Here is a 19,684-nt window from a genome sequence, read left to right on the forward strand (position 1 = left end):
TCATTTCTTTTCACTCTTTTTTCTCTAATCTTGCCTTCTTGTTTTATTTCATTGAGTTAATATTCAATCTCTGATATCCTTTCTTCTGCTTGGTCAATTCAGCTATTGAAACTTGTGTATGCTTTGTGAAGTTCCTGTGTTGTGTTTTTCAGCTCCGTCAGGCCATTTATATTCTTCTCTAAGTTGTTTATTCTAGTTAGCATTTCGTGTAACCTTATTTCAAAGTTCTTAGTTTCTTTGCTTTGGGTTAGAACATGTTCTTTAAGCTCAGAGAAGTTTGTTATTACCCACCTTCTGAAGCCTGTTTTTGCCAATTCATCAGACTCATTCTTCATCCAACTTTGTTCCCTTACTTGTGAGGAGTTCTGATCCCTTGGAGGATGAGAGGCATTCTGGTTTTTGGTGTTTTCATCCTTTTTGTGCTGGTTTCTTCCCATCTTCATGGATTTATTTACCTGTGTTCTTTGTAGTTGGTGACTTTTAGATGGGGTCTCTGAGTGGTCGTCTTTTTTGTTGATGTTGAAGCTATTTCTTTCTGTTTTTTAGTTTTCCTTCTAATAGTCAGGCCACTCTGCTGTAGAACTACTGGAAGTCCACTCTAGACCCTGCTTGCCTGGGGATCACCTGCGGGGGCTGCGGAATAGTAAGGGTTGCTGCTGGTTTCTTCTTCTGATATGTTTGTCCTAGAAGGATGCCCGCCAGAGTCAGCCTGAGCTCTTTTTTATGAGGTGTCTCTTTGGATATATGGGGATTGGGGATCTGTTTGAGGAGCCAGTGTGTCCCTTATAGGAGCTCAAGTGCTATGCTGTGAGCTCTGTTGTTCAATTCAGAGTTGCTAGGCAGGTACATTTAAGTCTACTGCAGTAGAACTCATAACTGCCTCTTTTCCCAGGTGGTCAATCCTAGGAAGGTAGGGCTTTATTTATAAGTTTTTGATGTGTTGCTGCGTTTTTTCTGAGATGCCCTGCCCCTAAGGAGGTAGTCTAGTCACAGTCTGCCAGCAGAGATGTTTCTGAGCTGCCTCGGGCTCTGCCCAACTGCTGTGTTAACTTCCTTGTGGTTTTGTTTACAGAGCTGTAGTTAGAACTGCCTCTGTAATGGTGGTCTGCCTCTATAATGGTGGACTGCTTCTGTAATTGCTGACTGCCTCAGTAATGGAGGATGCCTTTCCCCCCACTGAGCTGGACTGTCCCGGGTCCAGCTGTGCTTGCTGCAGAAGTCTCAATCCAGAGCATTTCAGATTGCTGGTGTTTATGGGGGTGGGACCTGCCGAGCCAGATCACCTGGCTCCCTGTTTCAGCCCCCTCTTTTTCAGTTGAATGGGTGGCTCTCTCCCAGGCCTTCCAGGTGCCAGTTGAAATGGCCGCCCAGATTTGTGTGAGTTTTTGTGCGGAAACCTGCGGCACTGGCTGAAACAGCTGTGTTGGAGACTCTTGGTACTTTTCAGTCTGGGAATCTCCCAGTCTGTGGGTTGTAAAAACTCATTTGGGAATTTGGTGATCACTTATCCTCTGCATTGTTCTTGCTGGGAACTGCACTCCAGAGCTGTTCCTATTCAGCCATCTTGGATCTCCTATCCTGGATTTTTATTTGAAGTACAATTTCAGTGAGTCATTTTTTCATTGGGTGTACTTTTACATATAAAAAACGTAATTGTAGGTGTATTATGTTACTTCCTGGGTGTCTTCTAGGAATTTTGATCTGCAAAACTGAATATTCTGTTAAAGTTATTTCTTGATTTAGTTGGTATTTTGGAATATCTCCTGAAATGACTTTCAAAATGACCAAACCTATGTATTTTTTTCTTATTACAGTTAAAAGTCTGTTTTTTTTCATATTTTTTCTATGTCCAGGGCCATTTCAAAACTTGCCAAATTACCAAACCCACATTTTTTTTCCTTATTACAATTAAAAATCTATTTTTTTGTTAATTTTTCTATGTCCAGGGCTATGTCAAACTTTCCATAGTTTGTTCTTATTTATCACTGTCTGAATGATATCTACAATTTTCAACTCTTACCTATAGACATTATTCTTTTACCATATAATGGAATAATTTCACAGTTTATTTAGGGGAGCTGAGAGGGTAGCCTTATATTTTAGAGATGTAGCCTGATGAATTTACAGATGAACTGTCATGATGTTTGGGATGTGTTTTTAAAATACTCAGTTTAAAAAAAGGAAGACAGTATTAACGTCCGGAGTTTATTTAATAGTAATGTACCACTGTTAACTTCTTAGTTTCAGCAAATGTACTGTGGTTCTCTTAAGTCATTTATATTAGAGGAAACTGTCTGAATGGCATATGGAACTCTGTGTACTATTTTGCAGCTTCTCTGTAAATTGGAAATTACCCTAATAAAAAGTTTATTTAAAAGAAAGAATAAAAGGGTGGTGATAAATAAAGCAAAGATGGAAAAATGTTGAAAGTGGTTGAAACTGGTTGAATGGTTGAGGGTTATGTGTTCCTTTCTTGGGTAAGCAGAGCTTTGCAGATCTTTTTTCCAGGTGCCTGGGTGTCAGAGCACGACACTAAGCCTCAGCTTCTTTACTCTGTTGTTCCTGTGACCTTGGTTTCACAGTTCTTCCCTGCATTTAACGTTCTGCTTCCTTGGAAGAAAGAGCTTAAATTATTTTCAGTGACCAAGTGTCATAATGAATCATGAGATAATTTAACTGTAATGTCTCATGAAAGAATTCCTAGTAGGATACATTTATTTAATAGCTTTGTATCACAAGTTGCACTAAACTCTATTACCATGAGTGCAATTCAGAAGAAGCCAAAGGATATGCTACTATAACACTGACATTAGGAATGCTACTAAGAGTCTGTTTTTTTTTTCCCCTTAATAAAAAGAAAACATCTGTCTAGCTTGTCATGTATGTGAGAAGACTATAAAAATATGGTTAAGAAAAATGTTGTCTGTCTCCCCATCTCTCCTATGGGGCCCTACTAAGTGAAGAGTAAGGAAAAGAGGAATAAAGGGGGCTTGACCAAAGATTCAGAAAAATAGTCTCATGATGCTATTCTATGAATAATATCTTGATTTGCCCATTAGTGAAGCATGTTTCTTAGACTACCAACAAACACAGGTTCTAATGGATAGGCATTCTACAAGCCTCCAACTGAGGTAAGTCATTTACACTGTGTCAGATGTGTGAGGCTGCTGGAGTTTCTGTCATTACCATTAGCTAGCTAGAATTGTATAGCATTACCTTGTACATTTTTTAATAGGCACTTTATGCATTTTCTCATTTATTAGTCACTTCAGAGTCAAAGTATATTTATGAAATTTTAGATAGGATTTTCAAGCTTCAGAAAGTAATTTGTGAAATAGAAAAATGAGTTTGGAATTCAACTTGTTTCCTAGCTTCCAGGAACACCATTTCTTAATCATTGCAGCTAATACAAATGGATTTACCAGCTGTTTTTTTTTTTTTTTTTTTTTTTTGTGATAGAGTTTCACTCTTGTTGCCCAGGCTGGAGTGTAATGGTGCAATCTTGGCTCACTGCAACCTTCACCTGCTGTGTTCAAGCAGTTCTCCTCCCTCAGCCTCCCAAGTAGCTGAGATTACAGGCATGCGCCACCACACCTGGCTAAATTTGTATTTTTAGTAAAGACAGGCTTTCTCCGTGTTGGTCAGTCTGGTCTCGAACTCCCAACCTCAGGTGATCTACCCACCTCTGCCTCCCAAAGTGCTGGGAGGTGAACTACTGTGCCCAGCCACTAGCTGTTTTTATATGGCTTTTTTTAACTAATTAAATAAAAAAAACACAAAGTCATCATGTATGCTTATCTAAATTTTTCCAATGTTCCTTTTCCTAATAAGTCTTTTATTTAATGAATGCTGTGTATTCTTTCTGCATCACCAGCAGTGGAAAGAATTTGATCAGAGATAGGCCTCTGAGAGCTGAAGTCACCTATACTTGTTTTTGTTTGTTTGTTTTTGAGACAGAGCCTCACTCTTTTTTCCCAGGCTGGAATCCAGTGGTGCATTCTCAGCTCAGTGCAACCTCCACCTCCCAGGTTCAAGCTGTTCTTCTGCCTCAGCCTCCCAAGTAGCTGAGATTATAGGTGTGCAGTAGCACATCTGGCAGAGTTTTGTGTTTTTAGTAGAGATGGGGTTTCACCATGTTGGCCAGGCTGATCTCTAACTCTTGACTTCAACCTTGGACTTTCAGAGTGCTGGGATTACAGGCATGAGCAACCATGCCCAGCTGGAGTTACCTATACTTTAAACTGGGGCACTGCGTGGAGTCAGGCTCATCTTTCTGGACCTGGCCAGCGCTAAGCAGCCCAGGCTATGCTACATTTCTAGCACAGCCTTGCTATGTGAAATCAGTGTGTCTGTTCTATAAAGACCACCTGACTGGTGCTGTTTTACCATTGATGTGCTATTGATGTGGTTTTCTAGTACCAAAACACTAGTTTCAGTAGTTAGTATAACTTAACAACTTCCTCTGAAATGTTAAAGGGCCTGTGTGTTTCATATTACTTCAAAATAGAAATGAGAAGTCACTAAATTTATTATTACAAACATTAGGAACCCTTTATTTATAACCTACAGGTAGAATATAAGTACATATAACACTTTAAAGGTTGTCTGTGGTCTTCAAGCCTTTTTATAAATAAAAGATTTTGGTTATTGTGTTAGAAAAAAATTAGACGTTAAAAATTAGAGGAGTAATGAGCTGAAAAGTTACCATCTTTTGAACTGATGGATTAAAAATAAATCAGGCACAAGTATTTTTATGTAAGCTGCATTCAAAAAAAGTAATCTGAAAGTCTTTAAAATTATGTTGCTGGTGGGCTTTCTGGTAACTTACATGGAAATGATTTTTCATATTTTTATCAAGAAGTCAGTTCTAGACATTTAAATGAATAACTCATGAATATCTTTGGGTTTCTATCATGGACCTATTGGATTTCAAGGATATTGCAGGATTTTATATTGGTTCAATGAGACTCTTTAGTTTTTTGTACAGATATTTGTGTTAATGAGTATCAACAAGCATAACAGTACAAGCTTGACTTGCATTTGGTAACAGGATTTCTAAGTAAACCAGTACATATTTGCTAATTACCTGTATTTTTTCATACTGAGTTTTTTTTTTCTCTTTCAAAACCATAAATTTATGATCCAGTAAGTCCAGAATTGGTAGCACAAAAAAATTCCTATGTTTTATGCATTATTTTCACATCTTAATTTTTCTTTCTGAGCCTTGGTCCCTTTAGGTGAGGCAAAAGTCTCAGTGACCTTTAAACGGAATGCTTTTGAGAGATGATAGTACAGGATAGGATCAAAGCACAGATTTGACACAGCCAGAAGCAGTGTGGCCTCTTTGGCTTTGAAGAGTGAAATCCTGGTTGAGCAATCAGTTATGACTTCTGTCTGGCTGAGGGTATATGGGATGCGGACAATATGATAAGGAACAAAGCATATGATGTAGCCTGTGGTCACTAAAAGTATGTTGATGAGGGCCTTTTTCACATTTGGGTAATTTTCATTATCTCTGTTTCTGTAGAGCTGTCGAATTACAAGGCAGTTGGATATTAAAATAATGGCTGAAAAATTTAAAAATATTGCTACACATATGAAATTGGTTAGCAAATGCCAGTTTCTTCCAAATTCGTTTTTAAACTCCATACAACCCACATTGGACTTTTCCTTGATGTCTTTGATGGGAATCATCATATTTGGCACCATTATGAGAAGGACCATTAGCCACACAACGGTTGATACCATTTTGGCAAATCCAGGTTCTTGTATTCGGTAGATCTTGCAGCTGTGTATCAACTGAAGACAGCGATCAATGCTGACAAATGCCAAGAAGATAATTGATAAGTACATATTGATATAGATGAGGCAGGCTGTTACTTGGCAGTGGAATATCTTCAGCTTCCAAGGTGCGACACCCAAGTCAACAACAATTTTCACCGGTAATGCCAGAGTAAGCAGGAAATCGGCTGTAAGCAAATTAATTAAGTAGATGCTCACACACCTGTGATTAGTATTCTTCTGTAGAAAAGCCCAGGTTGCAAAACAACTTCCGATAATTCCAACAAGGAAAACTAAATAAAAAAAATATGTGAATGGCTCCAGATCTTTATAAACTGGGCAGAAGAACGAACTATTTGTCATCTTGAGGGAAAGTAAGGATGACAGCTGATTGAAAAGAAAAATTTCTAAGACTCTGTAAAAGAAATAAGAGAAGGGAGGTTAGTAATTAAAATTAGCAGCTAGTTTGTTTAAAAGACATTTGTCCTCACAATGCCATTATCTTTCTAGTTCTTAGATATAATTTTATTGGTGAACTTACTAGACCATGTAGCCTGGTGAGAACACACTAGATTATGAAGAAGCCTGGGTTTTCCATTGTCTGGTTTTGTGACTTTCAGGAAATCCCATGCAGGTTTGCTTTTAGTAGGGATATTTTCAACCTCGGGTTTTTCCATTCAGGTAGTTCTTTTGTTACCAGTTGGTTTGGAAGTTAGTTTGCAGAGGAGATAAGTGAACTGAAATTCTGAGAAGTAGAAAGAGGAAACTACGTTTGTGGTTGAGCCTGAAGAGCCTTCAGTGAGGCCTTCTGTTTTTTTTTTCTTGTTCTGTTTTTTGTTTTCCATAGATTCATGTAGCTCCTCAGGCTAGGAGAACCCTGGCTGACAGGGGAGGTAAGGAGTTCATGGAAAATTGTAGTACAATTTTAAAAGTATTATTTAAAAATAGGTGTTTCATTGTGTAACCTATTGGAAGGTTTTCAAAAACAAAATTTACTTCGTTTTTCTTTTTAGCAAAAGGAGTTGAAGGGTTAGAATATGATCTTAAATTGATGCTTATTTCCTTCCTTTTCATTTCTTCAGTTTCTTAATGGCCTAGACCTCTTACAGCCAGTAATGTGGCCTCTACCAAGTGCAGCTATTGAACATTTGAAATACGTGCAGTCCAAAGCAACTTGTGCTGTAAATGCAAAATACAGGCTGAATTTTGAAGATTTAGTGTAAAATATTATAAAAAATAGTACAAGTAGTACAAATTATACTGTTTTATATAAGCAGTACAAAATTAAGTATCTTTAATATCTTACTAATATTTTTTATATTGAGCACATGTTGAAATGTTTTTTGGTATATTAGGTTAAATATGTTATTGACATAAATCTCTCTTGTTTACTTTTACTTTTAAAATACATTTGTTAGAAAAAAATTAAATTACCTTTGTAATTTGCATTATATTTCTATTGAACAGTACTGGTATAGATGTTTCTGTCAGTGCTTTTGAGTATTTTCATAAAAAATGTATTTTAAAAGCTACTAGAACATGGATGTATGTTCATTGATTACAAAATCCTTGGATAAAGATTTAGTTATATTAGTGTCAAAACATCTAACAATTGAATTGTTTTTTTTTTTTTTCTTTCATTCTGGGCTTTGAAGCAGTTAAAAGCCGGGAAACATAAGACATTCCCCTTAGAATTCTATTTTAGCATGAAAAAATTTTATAGTACAATCTTTTTAAAGGTAGCAAATAGTAAGTTATGGTGACCAACATAGAAGGCCAAATCAGCTACTCTGAAAGCTTCCTTTAATAAGAGAGTAAAACTTCTGTCTTTCTAAAAATTCTCCCAACTATTTAATGAAGCTTTGTGTGCATTTGTAATGAAACAATATATGCAGATTATTAAGGCAGATGTACACAAAGCTTTCTAAATTCAAGTGCTACTTAAAGGCTACATGCCCTTTCTCTTTCACTACCTGAGTTAGCACCTTAGAGTTCATGAATAATGTCATCCTTTACCAAACTGAATGAAAATATTTAAGCACTTGCTTTGTATCTGACATTATGCTAAGTACTTTATGTGTACTTAACTTCTTTTCATTTCCATAAGGTAGGTGTTGTTATTGTCCCTGCTTTACAGATGAGGAAACTGAGGCATAATGGGGTTACATATCCAAAGTTATGTAGCTGGTAGGATACAAAGCCAGGATTCCACCTGAATCAGTCTGATCTCAGAACCACATTCAAAACCACTCCAAAACACTGCCTCAATAATAATAATAATAGTAGGTGATAGTAGTAATGATAATGGTGATGATGATGATGATGATGATGATGATGATGATGATTATATCTGCCAATCTTTATTAAGGGCTTACTGTGTGGGCAGGAATTATATTCTAATCAAGTTTTACATAATAAAGCTGAAATAAACGATTCATTTTTAACTTTTTACCAAAATACTAAGGAAATAAGTATAGGCTTTTCATGTATTTTGATGTTTTATGCATACATCCACACACACGCGCACGCGTGCGCGCACACACACACACACGTGCGTGTGAATGCACATTTAAAAACAAACCATAGGTCCTTTCCAATAAGTTTAAACCAGCTTTACTCTCAAAGCTCCCATAAACTAGTTTCTCTCTACCATCTTGACTATCTCTTAATCCCAGATTAAGATTGGGATTGGTAGGGTCTCTACTGTTCTGTGTACGGTTCCTTGCTGCTTTTATACTTTTACATGTGATAGAAATTTTGGGATCATAGGATTTTAAAAATGGATAGGATCTTTATAAATAGCTTCTAGTGGAATCCCCAAGTTAGTTGAGGAGATGGAGGGCTGGCTGTGGCTCCTCAACCTTTCGCAGAATGTTCAAGCAGGACTAGGATCTGCTCTTATTGATCATCATCTGAGCTCTCTGCCTTTATCCTGCCTATTCCTGAATCCTGCTTATTTCAGGGCTTTAAGGAAGCTCCTCATATCTGAAAACTACTCTAGGCTTTACCGATGTCCTTGGTGACCATGAATTTTGGTAGTTACCATTTATTTGAACCTTGGAATTTTGAACATACTTTATGTGAAAAACTAGTGTTGGTGTGCATTGATCATGTGTCACATCTTTGTTTACTGTTACTTTCTAAGGCCCTAGGATTTTGGCTTATGATTTTTCTTTTTCTTTTTTTTTAAATTTGAGACCAAGTCTTGATGCGTCACCAGGCTGGAGTACGGTAGTGTGATCTTGGCTCATTGCAACCTCTGCCTTCCAGGTTCAAGTGATCCTCCTGCCTCAGCCTCCTGAGTAGCTGGGACTACAGGCATGCACCACCACACCCAGCTAATTTTTTGTATTTTGAGTAGAGGCCGGGTTTCACCTAGTTGGCCAAGATGGTCTTGATCTCTTGACCTCATGATCTGCTGACTTCGGCCTCACAAAGTGTTAGGATTACAGGCATGAGCCACCGGGCCTGGCTTTGGCTTATGCTCTTTTATTTCAAATATTACATAATAATAGTGACATAATAATGTGTTACTTTAAGTGCTCCATTGCTTGCACAACTATAAAATAAGACTGTTATATCAATGAGGCTTATATGATAAAGAGAAGAATTAGAATAATTTCTTTTAATTTTCTCTGTAACTAGAACTGATGATATATACCATACATGAATAATTTATTGAAAAGGAATGGTTCAGTATTTCTTAAGAATCATGGAGCATCTCCCATTTCTCACATTTGCATTTATGAACTTTTGTTTAAATTACAGTGAAAAACAATTCTGTTTAAAATTTTTGCTTATGTAAATTTGAGGTTAAACAATCATATAATAACATCCTGTGTTCTGTGTCATGAGTTTGAGAACTGAGTGCTTAATAAATATTTTACTAGACAGTTATTTGCCAGTGAAAATGCGAGATACCCGGAAGTAGCCAGCAACATAAAAGATTTTAAGTGTCTCTGTATTTTGGATAGAGTGCCCATTGATTAGCAAATAAATAAACTGGGCACAGTGGCTCACGCCTGTAATCTCCACATTTTAGGAGGCTGAGGTGGGTGGATCACTTGAGGTCAGGAGTTCAAGACCAGCCTGGCCAAGATGGTAAAACCCTGTCTCTACTAAAAATACAAAAATTAGCTGGGTGTGGTAGCACACATCTGTAATCCCAGCTATTTGGGAGGCTGAGGCAGGTGAATTTCTTGAACCCAGGAGGTAGAGGTTACAGTGAGCTGAGATCTCACCACTGCGCTCTAGCCTGGGTGAAAAAGTGAGACTCCTTTTCGAAGAAAAAAAAAAGAAAATAAATAAACTTATTAGATGTTCTATGGGAGTCACAGTGGAATTTTCTTGAAATTATCTTTTGTAATGTTTATAGAGGAAAGTCATCTTAAGGGCTGCTGTTCCCTGTTGTGAAGATTTACAACATGGCCTCTATCTACCCAGTTATAACATTGAGTTACTGAATAGTTATGCTCACCCAGGTATTCAGTCTGGTGTCAGTTATGCTGTCTTTTGGAGACAGATGAATGGGTTCATTAGAGAAAAGAAAATATCATTCACAGCTAGGACCTATTTAGAGTTTAAAAATTGATGCTTTCTTATACAGCCTGACCTTTTCTATTTATAAGCTTTAAATACTAAAAATCACAAATTTGTTTTTCATGGAAAAGCATTTGAACATATTAAGTATTTAAAAAGACATACCTGGGGCTGTCTTCCGTGAGCCTCAGCAGGCCTTGCTGTACGTCTTCAGAGAAGCATGAGCTGTTTGGTTAGCCACAGCAGTAGCAGCCGCATTGCCGGCTGCTGGCTTTACTAAAAATTTCCTTTTCTTTTTGTGTGGTTTTAAAATGTTGCATATTGACGTAGATGAAACTGTGGTTTGCAAGTAGTTTAACTGTATTAAAGTCTCCTAAAGAAGTATTTTTTTTTGAATATATACAATTGTATATGTGCTTTCTTAAGCAATTCACTTGTCATAATTTTTAGAGAAAAGATCTTCGTTTGTGTATTTTAGTACCTAACCTTTTTTTTTAAAGTATCCAAGATATGTTCTATGTCATAATGATTTCAAAGATTATCACTCTTTATGCTTTGACAGGGATTAATAGTTAAAGATATAAGGTGTTTAAGCAAATGTTTCTTCAGTATACTAAAGTATACTTCATACATAGTAATGAAGCTTTTCAAAGTTAGAATTTAAAAAATAGTTGCAGTTTGTATCCTTGCTGAGACATGTATTATTAAAAAAACAAACAAAAAGATGTGTTTTACAGAGTCTGCTAGTGTATATGTTTTATTTATCTTCTTTTGTGTTCATTATAGAAAAATCTGGAAATAGAAATAAAAAAGGAACATCATTATGCAGAGAGATAATTACTGTTAATATTTTTGGTACATAAGTTTTAAATTTTTTCTATGCTTATATATATACCCACTTAAGTGTTATTCATACTATTTTATAGTTTATAATTTTTCGCTGAAGAATGTATTATATATTTTCAATTTATGAGACAACTTGTTATAAGTATTTGTCTATTTGACTCAAACAGCGTAATAAATTGAAATAGTATTTAGTAATTAATAAATTGTATATAAAGGAACCCTCTCGTATATTTAAATTGTTTGGTTAAATGTTCGTTGTGTTTTTTGCTGAACAAATGTTTATTGAATGTCTGAAAGGTGACTAGCATAGTGGGGGACCTAACAAACTTATTTTCAAGAGTTCTAAATTTTCTGATTCGAAGTTGATGTGTATAAATGCAAAGTTATTTCCTGGTTAGTTAGGGTCTGGTTTCTTCTAATGCTTCAGTGGCTTGGTAGGTGCTTTGATTTCTTTTAATAATACTTGGTCAGTTTTCTAGGTAAGAAAAATAAGATACCTTTCCAGGATCTAAAATGGATCCCTTGGTATTAGTTTTTAAAAAGAAAACTCTCTCAAAAGATGAAATGAGAAGTATCTAGCTAGGGAGAATTTAGAGAAAGTCTAAGGAGACTTTTGCAAAAAATGTAAGGATGCTTACGATGATATTGGTCATGTTTCAGGTATTCTGACATTCTCCTAAATTCATATGATTATTATTTGCCAGTGAGGACTATAAATTATAATCATGGAGGGAAAAAGCAAATATTTCTCCAACTTTTAATGTTAAGAACCAGTGTTAACTTTATCATCATAGGCTAGGAAAGGATCTTTCTTTTAAGATATGTATGCTTCATTGATGTACAGGACTCACTGAAGAACATGCTTGCAGAAAAGGCAAATTGCAGACAAGTAAGTGAGAAGTGACAAAACTGAAAAGTACAAGCAATTGCGCTTAAAAGTCCACTCAAGCCACAGTTTCTGTGTCTGGATTGCCAAATGTGAAAGCACTAAAGTGCCCTAGTTCTCAGAGCTCTATTTAATTTTTAGAATAATGGCAATTAATCTTTTAATAGAGAGATGAATCATATTCCTCCTTTTGAGAATGAGCTTAGCTAACCTGGCTTTGTGTGGAAGTTTATTCATAGTGGAAATATGTGTATTTTTCATTTTTTTTAATACAAGTTCCATTTGATTTTCTACAAGCCACTTTTTTCTGTCTGTTTCATTGAGGACAAGTATTTGTAACTATACTTAGTGTTCCAGGAAGTTGCATGTCATCACTAACATACCCAAGTGGGAAGAAGTGAGGTGAAGTTATTTTTCTCTTATTTTGGTCATGGCAGTACTTTTTGTTTAAGAAATAATTTCTTCATAACTTAAGAGTATTTCATGGATATTTTGTATGTGTAAAATAAAAATTAGAGCTAAATTGTCCCCCAAGTTATGACTTGAGAAAGAAAATATTTTCTATAGTCAACTCAACCTATCCATACAAAAGGTGCTTTTGATTTTATTGAACACAAATACCAAACAACAGTATTTCAGTAGAAATATTTGCTTTGAATGTTTAATGTTTTTAAAATTTGCTTTTGTGATATAGCATGGAAGCCATTTGGAACTAATAGGAAGGGGAAAGCGAATGTTGGAGTGGGTGGCCACTGCCAAAGCCAGGCACAAGTGTGAGGACCTGTTTTTTTTTTTTTTTTTTTTTTTTTTTGAGACTGAGTTTCGCCCTTGTTACCCAGGCTGGAGTGCAATGGCGCGATCTCGGCTCACCGCAACCTCCGCCTCCTGGGCTCAGGCAATTCTCCTGCCTCAGCCTCCTGAGTAGCTGGGATTACAGGCACGTGCCACCATGCCCAGTTAATTTTTTGCACTTTTAGTAGAGACGGGGTTTCACCATGTTGACCAGGATGGTCTCGATCTCTCGACCTCGTGATCCACCCGCCTCGGCCTCCCAAAGTGCTGGGATTACAGGCTTGAGCCACCGCGCCCGGCTGAGGACCTGTTTTTTTAAAAGAAACTGAGATACAGGAGTTTCTGCCTCTTACAGATGGGGAAACTGAGGTACAAAGAAATTAAGGCCCACCCAAACCTGCACAGTTAGACCCTGGCTTCTCAGCTCTTAATTATGCTTCTTACAATGAAAGTGTTGGGGACAGTGATTACAGTGAAGGCCATCAAGTCACTCCAGGCCCCCTTCCGATTTAGTATTTGTAAGCATTTGAATTTGCGTGCCATTGGCTGGTGGAACAGTGTCCCACTGTTGTCACCTTACTCATGGAGTTTTCAATCTCCAGAATGTGAATTTAGGATGCTCTTAGATCAAAATAGTTTATGTCTGTATGATTTTTATGATCAGACACTTCTGCCACAACCTGTGCAACTTCAGAAGTCAGCCCTCTCTGTGGAGCCACTGTGTTTCAGGGTTATGTTTTGAAAGAAAATAATTTGTTTTTTGCACCTAATTCTCTTTCCCACCTGGATTAGCTCAGAGATTTTTTTCCGTGCTCTGAGATTGGTAGTTTTAAATCTGAGAGTGACAGATATGATTAGGCAGTGTAGTTTTAAAGTGAAATGCAGACATACAGTTTCCATGTTACTGTTTCTCTGTTATTTAAATTCTGCCTTGTTTTTTTCTCTTTAATGAAATGGAGAATACATATGTGGAAATGATTTGAAGGCAAAGGTTGTTTTTACACATTCTTGGAACGTGAACTCAGTTAAAAGAATGACTACGTACATTCCCCTGTCATTTCCCCTTGACAGTCCTTTGGTTGTCTGCCTTTTTAATTGACTCTGTCGTGTTACTGCATCAACATTTTACCTTTTGGTTGTGAGGTGTGACTGCTGGTTGGTCCATGGTTATAAAATAATTTATGGTGGGGAAGTTCATAATAAAGAACTTTTAAAGATTATCTTGTTTCTTTTTCATCACTGAATTTCATGCTTTTTTTTCCATTTTTGATTGTATATGGTCTGTTTCTAATGAACTTAAGAATAACATATCTTCAAAGCACAGAACACATTTTAAAAACTCTTCAATTACTTTCCAGGTGAATGTTCTTTGGAGAACATCTCCCTTTTCCTAGTCATTTGATTTTTATTTTATTTTTTTTAAAGACAGAGTCTTCTTATGTTGCCCAGGCTGTTATTCACAGGTCTGATCATAGCCTGCTACGATCAGGCTATGATCAGGCTGTGATCCCAAACTCCTTAGCTCAAAGCAGTCCTCTTGCATCAGCTTCCTGAGTAACTGGGACCACAGGTGCACAGCACTGGACCCAACCATGTGAATATTTCTTGACCAAGTATTTCTGAAAAATTATAACAGCAAATATTTATTGATTGCAGGCTGCCTCCTTAGCTCTTCTAGAGGATATTTTATACTTTGTGAAGGAGTAATAAGGAAATCTTATTAACTGCTATGTGCTGTTAGAACCTGTGGGAATCCAGGAAGTGTAGTGCTCCTGACCGAGGTGGGGTGGACGGGTGCTTCTTCAGATTGAGCTACAAGATAGTATGCTTGGGGGATGACACAGATGATTGGAGTATGAGAAATTTTGTGGGGGACTGTCAGACAATTTGGGGGTTTAGATGTCTCTGTGAGGAAAAGACTGAGACCAAATCTTGGATGGTCCCTGCGATTTTAATAAAGTAAGCGTTGGAGAGCTCATGGTTATACAAGGGAAGGAGCTGTCCATTCAGCTGTATTAGGTATATCTGCCAACATTGGAGTTTGCTTGGTTAGAGGAGAAAGTGGAAAATAAGAAACCAGTTAGGGAATGACTAGTTATTTTAAGTGAGAAGCAATAAGGGATGTGAAATTACATGGGAGGGTAGCAATAGCTGAGGACCACTGTGGAGGTGAAATCACTGTGTGGTGCAGTGGAGAGGGAGGAGAGGAGACTGAGCTTTCATTCCTGGGAAGGGAAGTCTGAGGAGAAAGGCAGGTTGGGCAGATAGAAAGGTGAATTTGGCTTATTGGGTTACAAATTTTTTATTTGAGATTTTAATTTTATTTTTCATTTAAGTTTTAAATATTTCTCATAGTTTTATCTGTCATTGACCAGAACATTCTGAATATGCTTTGTAAACACTTGAGCTCTTATTTTGAATAGCATTGACGGAAATGCTGGTTTTCTTGTTTAAAAAGAGCATTTTTCTTATTTTGCACCTGCTTTCATACTATTAGTCAGATAAAAACTACAGTTGGCCATGACTTTTTTTTTTTTTTTAATAGTTGCATGTTTTTCTTAACAAGAAAGTGAATTTGATGTGGATTGAAATTGGTTTTTATAAGGATTGCCTTCTCATGCAGTCAATATGGTATCAGAGCTAGTATTCCTTTAGAAAGATAGTGGTTAAAAGTAGAACATAACTAATAGCTTGAAAAAAGCTGCAACTTAAATGTAGAGACTCTTTTAGCTTAGAAAACAACATTGAGGCTGGGCGTGGTGGCTCATGCCTTTAATCCCAGCACTTTGGGAGGCTGAAGTGGGCGGATCACCAGAGGTCCGGAGTTTGACACCAGCCTAGCCAACATGGTGAAACTCTGTCTTTACTAAAAATAAAAAAATTAGCCAGGTGTGCTGGCGGGTTCCTGTTATCTCAGCTACTCGGGAGTCTGAGGCAGGAGAATCACTTAAACCCTGGAGGTGGAGGTTGCAGTGAGCTGAGATCACGCCACTGCACTCCAGCCTGGGTGACAAGAACAAGACTGTCTCAAACAAAACAAAACAAAACAAAAAACAGAACAGAACAGAACATCAAGCATTTAAGTAATATGTCATATTGTATGGATATGATGAGGGCCATGTTTCTGGGTGTTCATTTGTGTCAGGAAATGGAATGATAGGAAAGTAATCCCTTTGTCACGTACTTTCAGGGCAGGTGTAGCAGGTCCTCAAATGATGGGGGATTTGGGAGAGAAGGGAGAAGTAGTGCAGGTGTGAGCCTCCCTTTCATGCTGATACGACGGGGATTAAGGCTGGCGAGGCTGATAAAGAACAAATTTACTCCCTGGTCTTAAGTCCTGTGTCATAGGTCCCCAAAACATGATACAGTGTTTGGGAATTGGAGTGAAGTGCCTAGTGGCCATGACTGTGACCATGAGAGAAGCCATGGAATCATACAGTGAACACCTTCATAAAGGAACAAGTAGTCTCATAAGCATTATCGGTAAGAACACCTGTCATAAATTTTGCTGTTTATTGAGGTGGGCCTGTTTTTATAACACGTGTTTCATACTTGTACCCAACTTTTATTGAAGCAGGGGGAGATAGGAATGCAGTAACATCTTGTATTTCCTGAAAATCTTGAAACTGCTTTGGGGAGCACTTTTTTGTTTCTTTTCTGTAGCTGGTTTACATGTAATATTTATAAGATACATTTACTGCTGAGAAATTAATATGGCACTTATCATTTTGTACAAGCAGTACTATAAAGTGGTTAAAACATTTTGAAAAGTGACCTGTGGGAAAGGAAAGCTACATTTTGTAAAAGTGGTTTTTTTGATGGGGATGTCTTGTCATGAAACAGTAATCCACATGCCATTAGAGTCTTGTGGAAAATATGTGACCAAAAGTAAGTAATGGCTTTTACTGCTGCAGACTGCACAGTAGCAAACACACAGACCCTCACAGTGCTGCTTACCCAGAGGAAATCCCATGTCATTTTTGGGGGCTGATCTGTTACATTTGTAATTTGTATAATGTTATCTCTTGATGTTACAGGTATTTTTTATGCTTATTGATACTTTTTCTCCAGAGTTAGTTAAAAGGTACAGATGGCAGCAATAGGGTTAGGGATAGAACACAGAACTAATGACACATAGTTTACTAACATTCATCAAGTAGAAGCACAGCTTTGTGTGACGGTGTTTTCTAGAATTTCTGAATTCTTTAGATTGTTAGATAAATCCAATGTATCGTAAGTTTCTCATTTGTAGTTGCCCAAAGAAAGAGAAAAGAAACCATTAAAATTGGGCTTATTCAATAAAAGGCTTATTGGCTATGGGATGGTTTTAGATGAGAACTGATACAGGCACTCAGCTTTGTAACCAGGACTGGGTTTGTACCATGTCTTCAGTGTGTCTTCCATAGTGTCAATTTCAACTCATAGGGTGCTCTAGGCTCTCTTCCTATGAGAGCCAGATGAAAGAAGTGCTTCTAGACTTTAAATCTTCATGGTATACCCTCCAGATAATGTTTTCAGAAGCTGAGAACTTGCTCTCATTTGGTCAAATTGGATCATATTCCATCTCAATTTGGGGCCAGTGGAATCGGACTTGCTGATTGCCTAGAGTCAATTATGGCTGGTCTGTTATGTGGAGGATGGGGTCAGCTGCATATGATAGCTGCATGGTTGAGAATAGGACAGAATGAGTTTCCCAAAGGAAAAGTTTTGCTTCTGTTTCTGGGAAAAAGGATGGAGGCTGAAGATGACAAATGAATGAGCACTAGTGATGACAGTATTTTGTAAAAGACCATTGCAGGTTTCACCCATCTCAGCGGGTAGATGTCAGTGTTTTGTTTTTTTGAAATGGAGTCTCACTGTTGCCCAGGCTGGAGTACAGTTCACAGATCTTGGTTCACTGCAACCCCCGCTTCCTGGGTTCAAGCGATTCTCCTGCGTCAGCCTCCCGAATAGCTGGTACTAAAGGCATATGCCACCATGCCCAGCTCATTTTTTTATTTTTGTTTTTGTTTATTTAGTAGAAACGGGGTTTCACCACATTGGACAGGCTGGTCTCAAACTCCTGACCTTGTGATCTGCCTGCCTTGGCCTCCCAAAGTGCTGGGATTACAAGTGTGCGCCACTGCGCCTGGCCGTGTGATCTTTTTATATGATTATGCTCTTTTTATGACTTGTTTCTTGATTACTCTTATCTCAAATATTCCTTTTATAAAAACACTTTAAACCATTTTGTATAGGTAGTTGAATCATGTATGCATCAAAATGGAATGTAAGGATTCCTGTTAAAGGGAGATTTTTTAGTCGTTGTCATGAGTCACTTTTGATTACCTTTCTGTGAGATTGCTGCATTCCACATATTACAGAGTAGCCACTGGCATATTCTATCCACAAGCATATTTTCTTTTCACTCGTGGCCCAGCAATGTAAAAATTTTGTGACTTTTTGTTTCTTGAAAAGTAAGGAAATAATTGACTAGAGCTAAGAGTCCTTTGGCCTCTCTTGGTTAGGCATAGGCTCTCAGCACACCATTGTCATTAGCTTCCCCTGTTCTTCACAGTTGTGTTCACAGTGCCTTCTGCAGGCCCCTGAGTTGTAAGCCTTGATGGGCACCCTGAACACTGGTGTGCCTGCACCATTGCTTTATCTACAAAAGGAGGTGGAAAGTCCTTTTAGGAGGTGATCTGTTATAGTTGTAATTTGTATAATGTTATCTCTTGATGTTAAAGGTGTTTTTCATATTGATTGATACTTTTTCTCCAGAGTTAGTTAAAAGCTATAGATGGCAGCCATAGGTTTAAGGATAGAACACAGAACTAATGACACATACTTGACTAACATCATCAGGTATAAGCACAGCTTTGTGTGAGGGTGTTTTCTAGAATTTCTGAATTCTTTAGATTACACTGTTAGAATAATCTAAAGATTACTGTTGCCCACCTACACTACTGCTAGTGATCTCTGGGAAGTTTCTGCGTTAATTTATTATTGCCAGTGGTCTGCCACTTGGTTTTTAGTTATTATTCTGGACCTGAAAGTTCTAATAGGCAGTAACTGTTACTCAACTCTTGCTTCACAATATCTTTATCGACATTACATGTTGTTTCCTGAAAAATCTTTTGCGTTGCTATTCTGCTTTAGCACAGGTTTACAAAGGCATTTCTTGGTGCTACTCACTTCTCTTTTTTATTTTCATTTTTTAAGGGGGCCCAGTCGGGGACATTTAAAACCCTAGTATTTACTCATTTGTCCTGGCCAATGTAAGTTGTAAAGAATAAACACAGCCTTTTTTTTTTTTTTTTTTTTTTTTTTTTTAAACAAGCACATTTGTGATAGCAGAGCAATTTTCGTTTTTTACTTTTTGAGAGAGGCCAATTGATCCAGAATTGGAAACTGTTAGTGCAGTGGAAAGTAGATATTGAGGGGGAACAAACCTGTTTAGCTCTTCCTCAATTTAGGGTATTTTTTGGTGAGTTTTGCCTAAAATATTGATGAGGGTATAGAGCATATGAAGTACTTTTGTTTCTTTTCTTTTTCTTTTTTCTTTCTTTCTTTTTTTTTTTTTTTTCGACACAGGGTCTTGCTCTATTGCTTAGGCTGGAGTGCAGTAGCACAATCATGGCTCAGTGCAACCTCTGCCTCTTGGGCTCAGGTGATCATTCCACCTCAGCCTCCCCAGTAACTGGGACTATATTTGTATGCCACCATGCCTGGGTAATTTTATTTTTGGTGGAGGCAGAGTTTCACCGTGTTGCCTGGGCTGGTCTTGAACTCCTGAACTTAAGTGATCTGCCCACCTTTGCCTCCAAAAGTATTGGGATTATAGGTGTGAGCCACCATGCC

The 19,684-nt window shown here is 37.5% G+C and overlaps 2 protein-coding genes across 10 annotated transcripts in view; one reads left to right on the forward strand and one right to left on the reverse strand.

Moving 5' to 3' along the window:
* Positions 1-19,684, forward strand: part of MED12L (mediator complex subunit 12L) — a 361,238-nt gene that overhangs the window by 120,913 nt on the left and 220,641 nt on the right. The window lies entirely within an intron of this gene.
* Positions 1,250-10,582, reverse strand: GPR171 (G protein-coupled receptor 171). The gene is made up of 2 exons (XM_039480203.2): positions 10,486-10,582; positions 1,250-6,196 (listed from the first exon to the last, which is right to left on the reverse strand). The coding sequence occupies exon 2, from the start codon at positions 6,142-6,144 to the stop codon at positions 5,185-5,187; it is 960 nt and encodes a 319-aa protein (XP_039336137.1). The 5' UTR covers positions 6,145-6,196; positions 10,486-10,582; the 3' UTR covers positions 1,250-5,184.

Source organism: Saimiri boliviensis, chromosome 9 (assembly GCF_048565385.1).
Source record: "Saimiri boliviensis isolate mSaiBol1 chromosome 9, mSaiBol1.pri, whole genome shotgun sequence".
NCBI lineage: Eukaryota > Metazoa > Chordata > Mammalia > Primates > Cebidae > Saimiri > Saimiri boliviensis.